Here is a 14720-nt window from a genome sequence, read left to right as displayed (position 1 = left end):
GGCAACTTGCACGTGCATTGTTATGTACAAAAGGTATTTGTAGGTACATAAAAACATAGCTAAAGGAGGCACAACATAACTTTGAAGGGGAGGGAGCTCACCGATGCGGGGACTGGGAAAGACTTCCTTCAGAAAGTTACTTGAGTGAGTCTTGTAGGAAACCAGGGATTCCAAGAGTTAGAGGTGGGGAGAGAAAGCATGCCTCAGAAAACAGTCTGTGCAAAGGCATGGAGACAGGAGGTGAGGTGTCATGTGTGAGGAACAAGCAGAAAGAAGGGTAGTAAGTAAGAAGGCAGGGTCCTGAAGAGCTTTATGTACCAGAATTTCTATCTAGTGATAGAGGTGGTAGGAATTTATGGAGTAGAGGGAAGACATGGTCTCACCTTCACTTTTAAGAAAATCACTTAGGTAGCTACAGTATATGGAGGATGGACTGGTGTGAGGAAATACTTGAGACAGGCAGATGACCTCTGTGCTCTGCATCTCTCTCTCCTCCTCCCCACCCCAGCAGCTTCTGCAGTAGTCCAGGTGTGCAGTGAAGAGGGCCTGCACCTTGTGGGGGAGGGGCAGGGGCAGAGGAGAGAGGTGTTACAAAAGGTAAAACTGACAGGCCTCCTTAGCAGCAGATTGGAGATGGGGGTGACACATAGGTACCAGCCTGGGTGACTGGGAGGATGGTGGTGCCACTGAGGATACTAAGAAAGTGTGGAAGACACAAAGGGAGGGTTTGAGGGGAGAAAAAGACTTCGGTTTTGAATATATAAAGTTTAGGGTGTCTGTTGGATGTTGGATGTCCACAGGCAGATGGAAATTTGAGATTGGAGGTCAGCAAAAGGTTAGGTTTGGATAAGAAGATTTGAGAATCATCAGTGTGGTCACCAAGTAAAACAGCCTAGAGGGGCCAGGACTGAGCTCTGTGGGATACTCATTGTTATTGGTTGTGACCTGGATGAAGATCCTGCAAAGGAGAGCAGTCGGGTAGGTAAAAGGAGAGCCAGGATAAAGCAGTGTCCTGAGAATCTGGGAGAAGAGAGCATCCAGGAGAAGTGGGTGATCACCAGTGCCTGAGACAGATGAGGATTGATTTACCCAGTAAGAGTATGTTTGTAACTTTGGAGGGAGCCGTGGCAATTGAAATGATGAGGTCAGAAGCCAGACTGTAGAGATGTGAGAAGAACAAAAGAAGAGGCCCCTATGGTAGATAACCTTCTGGAGGACTTTAGCCACAAAAGGCCAAAGAGAAATGGGATAGTGGCTAGCAGAGACAGATGAAATGAGGGGCTCTTGAGGACAGTGGAGACATAGCTATGTTCATTACAGCTCTATGTTTCTAATCAATTGTCCCTCTTTCTTCACACAACCACCAACTCCATTCAGACCTCCATCTCTCTTATCTGGTTCATTGTAATAACCTAACTGTCTTGAGTCTCTCCTTACTCCCTCATCCATCCTCCACTCAGCCAAAGTGATTTTTCTGAATTGCACATCACTGCCCTGCTCAGTAAACTCCAGAACCTCCCTATTGCCTCTGTGATCAAATAAAAAAGTACTCTGGCATTCAAAGCCTTTCATAACTTAGCTCTCTCCTGCCTTTCAAGTCTTACTTACACCGTACACTCCCTACACTACCATGTGCTTTGCTTGCCTCCTTGTTCCTTGAACAAGATGCTCCATCTCTCAGCTCTGTGCATTTTCTCTGGCTCACTCTCCCTCATGGCTGGAACTGTCTCCTTGTCCTCTCTCTGCTTCTTGACTTCCCTGACTTTCTTCAAGTCCATGATAAAAATCTCCTTTTCTACGGGAAGTCTTTCACAATTCCTTTTCATTTCAGTACCTCCCCCCCCCCCCCCAAGCTGTTCAGTATGTCCTAGTTATCCTGTATATGGTGTTTCCATGTAGTTGTTTTTGTGTTTCCCCTAAGACTCTGAGCTCCTTGAGATCAGGGATCATCTTTTACTTCTCTTTGTATCTTGGTACTTAGTACAGTGCCTGGCACGTAGTAAGTGCTCAGTGCTTGTTGTTCACACTTAATACATGTGAAATTGAGAATAACAAGGTTGTAAGCTTGCTATGAATATCTTGGCACATATGGGTATAGATTTTACTCTGTCTTTACTACCTATTAGACTTGTTTCCTGTCTTTGACTTCTTTGGGAGGGGTAAGATTGCAAAGTCAAAGAGTATGCGTAGTTTAGTCCCTTTTTACACATAATTCCGAATGGAAATTCAGAACAATAGAACTTGTTAACATTTTCGCTAACAGTATGTCGGTGTGCTTGCTTCCCCACACCATCCGTCACAGCCTGCTTCCAGTGGTTGACATTTTGGATTACAGTTCTCTGGGCTTACCCAGAAATGGACTTTTAAATTTTTTTGTTGGTGGTGATGGAGGAGAAGAGTTTTTCTCACTTGATTTCTTAACTTTCATCACCTTCCACAACTGTTTGGGGAGGGATCTTTTTGTTTGGCAACAAAAATGAAATATTGACAGAGTGATTTCTTGCAGTTTCTTTCTCTGTTCCTGAGGCGGCAGTGAGTCATGGCAGACGCTTATTTTCAGCAGCGGTTTGTGGACTTAGGCTCCTTCAAAGTCTGTAATAGCACAGAAGAGAGAATAAAAGTGTTAGGCACAGCCTTGCTGTGGTCGACTGACATTCTTACGTGTGAGTGTTGTGACCATGCTAGATATGCACATGATGTGGTCTTAGCAGAACTGTGATGTTCTATAGAAGGATGCCATCTATTCCCCAACCCCTACTGAGAATTTCTGTGGGTACGTAGTCTAAAGTATAGGATGTAAATCTGGAAGGGACCTTAGAGGTGATTTCATGCAATCCTTTTTTTTTTTTTCTCCCAGATGAGGAGTCTGAGCCTCTGAGAGGTAGAAAATTCCCCAACACCTCCTGGAGAAAAGCCTGGCTGAGCCAGAACACAGATTCCTGGGTCTTTTCTAAATTCAGTACTCTTTTCAATATTCCATTGACACCATAAATTTTAATATGTATTTTAATACATGTATTAATGAACATGATTACACAGTTCTTTGGGGCTAAAAGCATTGTTATTTCAGACCCAAAATGTGCAAAATAGAACAAAATATTAGATGTGAAATTTTGAATGTATATTACTTACACCTTACTTTTTAGAAAAAGTTTATGATTTCTTCATTGTGTCACTTTCTAAGCTATTGTTTTTTTCTTTTTTCTTCTGACCTTCCTTCTGTAATCTATGAATTAAAAAAATGCTTTAATAACCCTCTCTTTTTTATTTTCTATACCAGTATTCTTCTCCCTTCCTCTTTCCCTCTTCCTCCCTGAGAAAAACAAAACTTTTGTAACTAATGAATATGATTAAGCAATGTAAAAACCACACGTTGGCCACATCAAAAAAATGTCTGTCTTAGTGTGTCTGCTAGGCCATTACCTCTCCGTCAATATATGCATAACACGCTTCATCAAGGGTGTTCACATTTTGTTGTTCTACAACTCATTCTGCTTACTGTTCTCTTCTGTTGTTATTGTTCAGTTGTAGCTAACTCTTCATGGACCCAAGCCCACCAGACCCTTCTCTCCTCTACTATCTCTTGAGTTCTGTCAAGTTCATGTTCATTGTTTTCATGTCACTCTCTTGCCATCTCATCCTATGCCACCCTCTTTTCCTTTTGCCTTCAGTCTGTTCCAGCCTCAGGGCCTTATCCAGTGAATCCCATCTTCTCATTATGAAGCTACAGCTTTAATGTTTGGCCTTCCAGTAAATAGCCTGAATTAATTTCTCTGAATATTGACTGATTTGATCTCCTTACTATCCACAGGACTCCCAAAAGTCCTATCCAGCACCACAATTCAAAAACAATGATTCTATGCTGCTCAGTTTTCCATATAGTCCAACTCTCACTCATACTACTAGAAAAATCATAATTTGGACTATACAGACTTTTGTCGGCAAAGTGATGTCTCTGCTTCCCCCCTCCCCCATTTATTAATTAATTTATTTTTAGTTTTCAGCATTTACTTCCATAAATTTTAAATTTTCTCCCTCCCTCCCTAAGAGCATGTAATCTGATATAGGTTGTACATATACATTCCTATTAAACACATTTTCACATTAGCTGTGTTGCATAGAAGAATTTTAATGAATGGGAGAAACCATGAGAAAGAAAAGCAGAATAGAACAGAACAAAAGAGAAAATAGTCTGCTCCGCTCTACATTCTGACTCTGTAGTTCTTTCTCTGGATGTGAATGACATTTTGCATTATGAGTCCTTTGGAATTGTTTTAGGGCCTTGCATTATGAAAAAAGGCTAAGTCTATCAAAATTAGTCATCCCCCATTATCACTCAGCATTAGTTCATTTAAATCTTTTCAGGTTTTCCTGAAGTCCCCTTGTTCATCATTTCTTACAGCACAATAGTATTCCATTACATTCATATACCACAACTTGTTTAGCCATTTCCCAGGTGATGGGCATTTACAGTTCTTGGCCACCACAAAAAGAGCTGAGCTGCTACAAATATTTTTATACATGTGGGTCCTTTTCCTATTTTTATGATCTCTTTGAGATACAGTTCTAGAAGCAATTTTGCTGGGTCAAAGGGCATGCACATTCTTATAGCCCTTTGGGCATAGTTCTAACCTGCTCTCCAGAATGGTTGGATCTGCTTTTTATTACACTGTCCAGATTTGTTATAGCTTTCCTTTCAAGGAGGAAGCATCTCTTAATTTCATAGTTCCAGTTGCTGTCTGCAGTGAATATAAAAATCTGGCACTGCTTCCTTTTCTTCTCTCTCATTGCCAAAAAGTAATGGGACCTGTTGCCAAGCTCTTAATTTTTTTAATGTTAAATTTCAAGTCAGCTTTTACACTCTCTTCTTTCACCCTCATCAAGACTTCTTAGTTCTTCACTTTTTATCATCAGAATTGTACTATCTACGTATCTGAGATTGGCGTTTCTCCTGGAAACCTTAATTCTAGCTTTTGATTCATTCAGGCTGGGATTTTGCATGCAGTACTTTGCATATAAGTTAAATAGTATACAGTTTTGTCATACTCGCTTTCCATTCTTAAGCCAGTTAGTTGTTCCATGTTTGGTTCTAACTGTTGCTTCTTGGTGCTCATACAGTTTTCTCAGGAAACAAATAAGATGATCTGGTCCTTCCATCTTTTTGAGAACTTGCCACATTTTGCTGTGATCCACACAGTCAGAGGCTTTAGTGTAGTTAATGAAATAGAAATAGATGTTTTTCTGGAACTTGCCTGTTTTCTCCATAATCCAGTATATGTTAACAATTTGGTCTCCAGTTCCTCTGCCTCTTCAAAAACCAGCCTATTGTTCTGGTAATTCTCGGTTCACATATTGCTGAATCCTGACCTGTAGAATCTTAAGTATAACTTTGCTGGTGTGTGAAATGAGTGCTGTTGTTTGGCAGTTTGAACATTACTTGGCATTGCCTTTCTTCAGGAGTTAGTATGGAAACTGATCTTTTCCAAGCCAGCAGCTACATTTTCCAGATTTGCTGACATTGAGTCACATTGAGGCACTTTTTTAACAGCACCACTCAGCTGAATCCCATCACCTCTCAGGGGTTTCCTAAGCTAGCAGCGTTTCCTACGGCCCATGACTTCATTCTCTAGGATGTCTGGCTCTAGATCACTCTATCAGGATGATTTTTCTTGCATAGTTCTTTTGTGTATTCTTGCTACCTCTTCTTCATCTCTTCTGCTTCGGTTAACTTCCTATCCCTTTTGCCCATTTTTGCATGAATATCTCTAATTTTCTTGAAGAGATCTTTCCCATTCCTTTGTTGTCTTCTATTTCTTGGCATTGCTCATTTAAGAAAACCATATCTCTCCTTGCTGTTCTCTGGAATTATGCATTCAGTTGGGCATATCTTTCCCTTTCTCTTTTCTCTTTCCCTTTTCTTCTTTCCTCTACGATTTTGTAAAATTTCTTCAGACAGTCATTTTGCTCTTCTTATTTTCTAGAATTTTTTTGTTGCTGCCTCCTGTGCAATATTGCAAACCTCTATCTATCAGATCTAGATCTATTTATTGCCTTGACTTCACATCGTAAGGATTGCCTTTTGTCAGAACTCTCCTTTATGATCTGTCTGTCCTAGGGAACTCTTCATACCATAGCTCATAGTTTCCTTGAGGTCTGCAAGTCCCTCTCTGTGACAAGGCAGTGATCCAGGAGAGGCACCTTTCTCTACATCAATTCATTAAAGTCTTCCCAGGTTTCTCTGAAACCATCCTCTTCATCATTTCCTACAGACTGGTAATATTCCATTACTTTAAATACCACGATTCCTTCAGCCATTCCCCATTTCTTTTTCACTGGAGAAAGAACAGTTATAAATATTTTTGTAAGTCTTTGGGATATACATTAATTTTTTTTTGTATTTTTTTCCTCCTTTTTTTTCTATAAAGGGATTTTGAGGAAGTGGGCTTATTACTTTTGTGGTTTATTGTCTTATAGAAGAAAATTTTACTAGTGTTCAGTAAATACCTCATAAGACTCAAGCATTTTTGGGGGTAAGAATATGACAAACATAATTAGAATAGCTACCATTTATATGGCACTTTGTAGTTATAAAGACCTTTACATAGATTTTTCAATTTGTATTCAGAAGAATCCTGAGAAGTAGCTTTTCTCCATTCTATAGATAATGTGAAATTGAAGTTGAGATAGCCTGTGACAGGATTGATCAATGACCTGCCATCATCTCACCAGCTCCAAAACCAAGCTCATTGTCTTTTTTCTTAAACTTGGAGTTCTTTCACCATTTGTGACACTAACATACACCTAACCTCCCATATTTGTCATCTTCTCTTTTTCTTACCTCTCATAGTGAAGCTGTTAATAATTTTTATTGATTCTACCCTAGTTATATCTCCCAGAACTGTCATTGTCTGTACTCCCGCTAGGACAGGTTCCCATCACTACCTCCAGGCTATCCCAGTCACCTCCTTTCCATACCTGGTATGTCCTCATTGCTACCCTGGGTTTTTAGAGTAACCTCCTAAATGAATCTCTCCCCATATACCCACCCTTCGGATCATTGCCAGGATAATATTTCTTTTATAAAATTTGGTTATACATTTCCTCAGAAGATTTTACTGGCACCTATTTTCTCACTAGGTAAGTTTATTATTATTTGTTTCTCATTCAGTGCCCTCTCTAATCTGGCACTACCTTAACTTTCCAGCCTTGTTGCATACTAATGACAGTTAACATTATATAGCACTTTAATGTTGGTAAAATACTTCACTTATATTATGTCATGTGATCCTCACAATGACCCTGAGAAGGTGCTATTACTATTCCCATTTCAAAGAAGAGAAAACAGCCTGAGACTCAATACGTGACTTGCCCAGGGTCATACAACTAGTAAGTGTCTGAGGCAGGATTCCGACTTAGGTCTTCCTGAACCCAAGTCCAGAATTCTATCCACTACATCCCATTCTTCTCTGATTACTTTATCCTCTTCTCTGTAACCTGCACTTTTTGTACGTAGAGTTAAATCCTGCAAATCATTCTTGGGCAAGCAGCACTAAAAATTCTCAGTGTCAGGGAGGCAATGGGAATGTCAGAGATACCAGAGTACCATGAGGAGGCTTCTGGGTAGACTGCTTGGTTCCCCGCCCCCCTTACCCTATGGGGCCATTTCATAGCCTCCTATTTATCATAATTATTCTTAGTAACTAGGTGCTAAGGTCAGTTGTTCCTTTACACTTGACATTCAAGCAACCTGATTACCCAGAGTGGGGGGATACAATAATGGGAGCTCTTATAGCAAACATACTTTTGGGAAGGGGGCTGAAAGAGGCCTTGAAGCCCAGCAGTGCTCAAAGTGTCATGTTAGAGCTGGAAGGAGGCCCTCAAAAGGGGAAATGACATATCCTACCTAGATCATTGAGGAAGGTGGATTCATCTGTTACTGAAATTGATGCTGGGCCAAGGCGGAGTCAAATGAAACCCAAATGCCAGAGACTCACAGACTCTTTGAGCTAGAAGTCACCTGGAAACAGATGATCTTAACCTGGGAAATCAACGTTAAAAAACAACAACACATTTTGATAACTTTTTGTCAGTGTAACTGATTTCCTTTGCAGTATTATATATTTTATGTTTCACATTTAAAAACATTATGGGTTCCATAGGCTTCTCCAGATTGCCAAAAGGGGTCCATGATCCTTCTTTGTCTAATTCCTTCATTTGTAATAGTGCTTGAAGATTTTTAATTTTGTTGCTCTTTTCTGTTTCTATGTAGCATGATTTCTGAATATACCCATCCACCACCCCCAGGAAGTAATCTCTTATTAAAGCAATAAAAAAGGAGTTTAGCACAACTAATTGATACATTAACTGAGGCCTAACAAATTGCAGTACAGTATTCTATAGTCCCAGTGTCCCAGCCTTCATCAGGAAGGGAGATGTATTTTTTCAGTTTTTCTCCAGGGACAGACAGATACGCTTCTGGTTTAGTCCTTTCAGCTGGCTTGTTGAAATTCAGCCTCCTTCAGGGGCACAGGAACCAGAGCTTCAGAGCAGTCATCACTGGGTGGGTGACCCTTCAGTCTTTCCAGATGCATGCCCTTTCCCCCAGTTAACAGCATTCTCCTCTCCTTTCCACAACCAGGACAAATTGAAGAAGCTGGGAGGTGAAAGGTTCTAGGGGAAGAATGGTTTTGGAGTTGGGAGACTTGGCTCTCTTTCCCCTCCAGCTGCCTTGTCCTGCTTGAACAGTTCCCATTCTTCACCACCTTTTTCCTGGGGCAGATTCTGCTGAGCGGCCTGGGATGGCCCAGCCCTTGTCCTCCACCAGGGCCAAGATCCCTGAAGTAGGCTCTGCCATTCCGTACTGAATCTGCTCATAGTGCTCCCAGGGTGGATCTCAGTCAGGTCAGAGAATCTCCAAGGAACACCAGCACAGTTATTCCTTCCTTGTGGACTCCCATCTCTAGTCTCATCTCTGCTCACTGCCAAGTTCTGCTCCTCTTCTCCCACCTCTTTAGAAAAAGATTATAGTAAGTAGCAACAGCCCTTGAAATCCACAGCTCCTAGGCAAATTTCCTGCCCTCAGGGAAAGCTGCAGCCTAGTTATGGCTCTGCTTCAGTCAGTAGAGCTTTGGTTTGTCCTCTGGATACACCCTAGACTTTTCTCTCTCTGCCTTTAATGTCCTCCTGTGCTATGAAGACTGGGGGGGACGTGGTACTTTGTTCTGCACCTATCTTGTGAATTTATCATGTAAGGTTGTTATTGCTATCTTTTTTTTTAAAATCCATTTATTAAAGTAAAATACCCATTTTTCTTAGTGTTTCAAAATGTGGGAAAAAGACAAAAACGTACAAAGTCAGTTGCACACTTGATTTTCATACTCAAGATTATCAATGCAAAACAATGATCTCCCTAAAAGAGATAGTTTGAAGATAGCATGGGTTTATTAGGATAAACTGATTTTTAAGTAGTCTGAAAACTACTTTATATAATTAAGTTTAGTTTACTTCCCATAAATCGTTAAATTTTGGAATGTTCAATTTTTCAATAATTTATTTTCTGATGTTTGCAATAGCTAATTATCATTAACAAAAAGTTTTAAGGAAACCTCAAGGAATTATGTGTATTAATTAGGGCCAGAAACTACAAACTCTTCTAATTCAAAGAACTATCTAGTAATGGACTTAAAATGATAACTTTAAGTTCACTTCTTTCAACACTTAATTTGATACCCATCTTGAAAGTACAGTTAATAGGTAAAGTGGAGATGGGGAAAGGAACTGTTAAAGGGAAAGTATACTCCTTTACTGCAAAGCTACAAAAAAAGAGACCCAGTGTTTAGTAGTTTACTTTGTACCATGGCTGAAGGAAGTTAACTTTTTACTAGATAACTCATTTCCTTATATTTGTAGCTGTCTATTTGGTATTTAACTCTCCTCTAGATAAGAGATTTTAACCATTAAATGGTTCAACTAGATAATCAGAGAATTATATATTATGCTTGAGACTGCCTGGAATCAAATTAATTTTTCCAAAAATGATTAGCAGCCCTTTAAAAAACAAAAAACCCCAGCAGAACTTTGCCCAAAATTGTCTGAAGACTCACTAGAAAACTGTAGGAAGCCACATTGACACCTATTAATGAGGCTTGAAAATACATCACCAGGACATATCTGTCTCCTGATACATTCAGAACTGACTAGGTTTAGACATAAGACAATAATAAACCAGCAAAAACAAAGAGTGCATTTGTAAAGCAAAAAAGAGCTGGCTGTCTCAGGAATAGGACATCTGACCTTTGTAAAGGATGATTCTACTCCATATGTAAATGTACTTCAACTTGACTGACCAACTGGATAACTCTTCCTATGTAGTACCCTTTCATTAAACTAAGCTACTCCTATTCTCCAGACTCCTATGTGTCAATGTGCAGAGCTTTTTGGTTCTCACTGTACTGTCAATCACTGGTGAGCAGTGGCCTGCCCGGCTCTCCTGGAAAACTTCTACAGAAACTTAGCAGACATGTTAAATACTTAAGAGGCATTTCTTAAAAATCTGGTTTTCCAAAAAGCATACAAATAAGTATTAGACCTCGAATGTAAAAATTTCCCATTGTACATTACAATGTAAACGGCATAGCATGCTACCTATTCCTTTCTCACAGAAAAAGCAGTAGCCACAAAGTTTTGGTCAGAATGGTTGTTTCACATTTTCAGTTTAGTACTTATTAATACCAAAGATCCGAACACCATGCAGTTGTGGCATTTTGGGAATTAGCACACTCAGGAGAGAAGCTGTGTTTAAGATGAAATGTGTAGGATCATACTTGGTGTAGAAACTTGCCAGAAAATATAGAATTATTGGAGAAATTGTGGAGAACTTCCATGAAGAAGTAAACTGCACTCCATAGTTCAGCTGTTCCCAATGTGTTAGCAGCTTGGCTTTACCCTGGCCAGGAGTTTCAAAAGGTGTTCCTTTTACAGCATGTAAAAATACATACATTCCCAGATTATGTAAAATATTTGTTAAAGTCCAAGCAACAGGAACACTGAAGAAGGGAATGCTGAGTAAGACAATATGAAGCAAACCAACTCCCAGTGCGTGTCAGCCACATACCACGACTGCTCATTACCCTGGTATTTGGATTTACCTCACTGTGAGCAACTCCAATATTCATTTTTGCTCTCAAAACGAGAACCAAGCGGGGGAAGGTGGCAGCGAACGGCACCCGCCGGTCAGGACCCAACGAAGCACTCCAGTCCCGGCCAGTCCGCGGCTGGCTCCCTGGAGCCCGAGCCCTGCTCTTCCTGTTATTGCTATCTTTTAAAATTTTTTGCTTTTACATACCTTAAGCCCCCAAAGGGAAAGAAGTGAGTCTTTCTAAACTTTGTATCAGTCGGTGTAAAAAAAATTATGTATTTAATTGAACACTGTGGAAGGGGTTGACACTTTAGGCCAAGCTTGGACCATATGGCCTAGAATCTAGTGTTTATGCCTGCTCCAGTCATCCAGCCAATAAGGACTGAAGCTAGAACCTCAGCCCAGCCTTCCAACTCCAGGTCATTGTTGGCCCAGGGTCTTTGGGTGGACTTCTTACTAGCAATGACTCAAGGCAGTATTAGGTCAGGTCTGGGTTGGCTTCAAGAGGGAAATAGACTTTGTATTTTGCTCAGCATTAGAGTATAGAAAAGATCTAATTTCTTTACATTGTAATAATATCTTCCTGGTATTTCAACTAAAAATTAGAATGTTTTTAGAATAAAAAACACTGTATTTGGATTTTCCTAAGCATTTATGATAAGTTTTGAATTTTTGTCAGCATTTCTAATAAAAAAGTTTCCTGTCATTTAAAAAAAATTTCTAGATTGGGACTAACAGATTTTCCAAATGGAGAGTTTGATCACTATTCAGCTGTGACTTTTGATTTCACATTTTATCTTCTTGCTTATCTGACCTGTAGGTGCGGCACAGAGTGTCTGACCAAGTGATGGCTCTGAAGATGAACATTTTAAGCAGTAACCGGGCAAACATGCTGAAAGAAGTCCAGCTTATGAACAGACTCTCTCATCCAAACATCCTGAGGTCAGTCATCACCTTTCCTTTTTCCTAGGGTCAGGGAGAAGAATATGAGTATTTCCTGATGGACTCTACAATTGATTTCAGATGGAAAACCTGAAAGAACCCTTTGACCTTTGAACTTGCTTTGTCATCTTCCACTCAGCCCTCTGAGGTTTGGATCAGCCAACTTGACTTACTCACCATGCAGACTCTGGTTTCATTGTTCTCTTGATAATTAACTGTTTTTTAATGCTCTTGGGCTCCCTATTACTTCACCACATCTGCAGTGTCCCATTGCTAGACAAATTCTCTTAGCTGAGACTTTATTCCTTATAGAATTTTTAAATTTGCTCAATTGCCTTATGAGAAACTTGAATTAAATTTTCTTAAGTAAAATTGAAATAGAATTACATCCCATTAGATTATCTTCTTTAGTATACAGGAGCTTCTGAAGGAAGAAGCTTAATGAGATACTAGGTGACTCAGTAGACTGAGCTCTTGTAGCTTAGAGTCAGAAAGACCTGAGTTCTAATCTTTCCTCCTACACTAGCTTTGGGACCCTGAGTAAGTTATTTCACCTTGATCAGTCTGATCCCCATCTGTACAGTAAGGCCAATAACAGTCCCCATCTCACAAGGTTGTTATGAAGATCAAATGGAATAACATGTGTTGAGCGCTTTATAAACCTTAAGGTGCTACGTAAATCCTAACTGTTATTTTTATAATTATTAACTGGACCCTTCAGAGGAGTTTCGCATTTTAGCCAATGAGATACAATTGCTTTTACCTCTCTTCCCTGTTATTCTAACCTGACACCTCCTGCCCTTTCTAGTGAAAGAAAGAATATATCACACATCACTGGATGTCAGAGTTGGGATCCCACTGAATCAAATTTGTATCTGAAAAGCAATCCCTTCTGGAATATCCCCAGCAAAGGCATAGGATCCTGGCTGCTTATCTAGCCTTTCCTCAAGGGCCTGCCATGAAGGGGAAGCCACTGCTTTCCATGATAGCCCAGCTCTCTCACTCATTATTAGCAATTCCTGACATTAAGGTTAGATTTTCCTTTCAGAAATTTCCCTCATTAGTCCTAGGACCATCTTCTGGGGATAAACAGACCAACGCTGGTCCATCTTCCAAGAGATACCCCTTGACATAGCTGAGAACCCCCATCCTGTCCTGTCTTTTCATCTTCAGGCCAAAGTACCTCAATTCTTTCATTTGCTCCTTTATAGCATGAACTCCAGATGCTTCCAGATGCTTCCCCATCCTGTGGCCCTCTTCTAGGGTGCTTTATAAATGATCTTCCCTAGAGCTGAGTGCATTTCTCTAGCAGCTGCCTTTCCATCTGCAGCCTCAGATTCCATTCAGTTTTTTGGACTCTACCTCCACTCCATATTCATATTTAGTGTGTAGTTCACTGGAATGCTCAGATCTTATTCAGACAAATTGCTGTCTAACCATGCTTCCCTAGTGTGGCACTTAGGAAGAAGATGATTTTTTGAACCCAAGTGGTAAGATTTGAAATTTAATAGGGATAAATATAACCTTATCAGAGTCAATAGAATCTTTTAGCCTGTCAGGGTCACTTTGAATCCTGATCCTGTTTTCCGGGGTGTCAGCTCAGATCTCCCTTACAGCATGGTTTTCTTCAGATCTCATAAACATTCCACCTGTGCCTTTATCTAAGTCCTGGACTCACTGTGAGCCAGCACATGCCAGGGTCCCTTCTTCTGACATCTGTAGGATACTGGAGGAGCCTGCTGGCCAGCACCAGTCAGTCATCCCTCAGCATCACCTTGGCATCATCCTATCTTCTTTTTCACTGAAGCTCTTCTTTGATGGCATCCTTTCCTCTGGTTCTTCTTCCTTCTTCCCTATTCCATGTTGCTGCTTGTTCACACCCACTGTGCTCCTTTCTATTGTCTTTTGCATGAGATTCACTTTCTTCCTCATCACTGTTACTCTTATTTTCTTTATCTGACCTTAGAATAGAAAGAGCAGCTGTCTCATGTCTGGTTACGTTTGTGATCGTTGGTATCCAGAAACTGAACCCTGTTGTCCCCTTGGGATTTTCTGGCCTTCAGCATCTTCCTGATGATCCTGTGAAGCAGGATGAAGTCAATGAATGTTTGTTGTTTTCAGAGAATCATTTGAAATCCAGAGGTCACAGTCATCATTGATCTTGGCCAGTGGATATTTTTGGGCTAAGCATTGTGCTAGGTGATGAGAGGGGCATATAGAGATATATGAATAAACTAATTCAATAATCATTTCCCCTCTCTTTTCTGTGCCTCCTGCCCCCCCCCAAAAAAAGGTGACTAGCATTCTGCTAGACATTGGGGTTATTGATGTTGGTCACAGTTTGTCAAGGTGTGTGTGTGTGTGTATGTGTGTGTGTGTGTGTGTGTGTGTGTGTGTGTGTGTGTGTGTGTGTCTGTCTGTCTGTCTGTCTTGTAAAGGGTCTAGACCTGTGATTTCATCAGTCTGGGAGATTCTTGGCATCGATGCATGTTGACACTTTGTCTGTTACTTATGGTTTTAAATTTTTAAGAGCCCCAGGCAGCTCTCTAAGCACTGTGACCATGATCATCTAGCTAGCATGAAAGAAGGCAGGAATGATGGAATAGAAAAGCATTGATTTAGTGCTTACCATGTTGAACAC

General features: G+C 40.4%; 1 protein-coding gene and 1 pseudogene across 1 annotated transcript in view; one reads left to right on the top strand and one right to left on the bottom strand.

Moving 5' to 3' along the window:
• Positions 1 to 14720, top strand: part of TESK2 (testis associated actin remodelling kinase 2) — a 141143-nt gene that overhangs the window by 40183 nt on the left and 86240 nt on the right. The window contains exon 3 of the mRNA XM_072649235.1: positions 11958 to 12079. Within this exon, the coding sequence (XP_072505336.1) occupies positions 11958 to 12079 (122 nt within the window). The remainder of the gene's footprint in view (positions 1 to 11957; positions 12080 to 14720) is intronic.
• On the bottom strand, positions 10631 to 11174 carry LOC140530062 (ORM1-like protein 1 pseudogene; annotated as a pseudogene).

Source organism: Notamacropus eugenii, chromosome 2 (genome assembly GCF_028372415.1).
Source record: "Notamacropus eugenii isolate mMacEug1 chromosome 2, mMacEug1.pri_v2, whole genome shotgun sequence".
Lineage (NCBI taxonomy): Eukaryota > Metazoa > Chordata > Mammalia > Diprotodontia > Macropodidae > Notamacropus > Notamacropus eugenii.
Note: the sequence above shows the minus strand (reverse complement) of the source record. Positions and strands in the feature narration are given on the sequence as shown.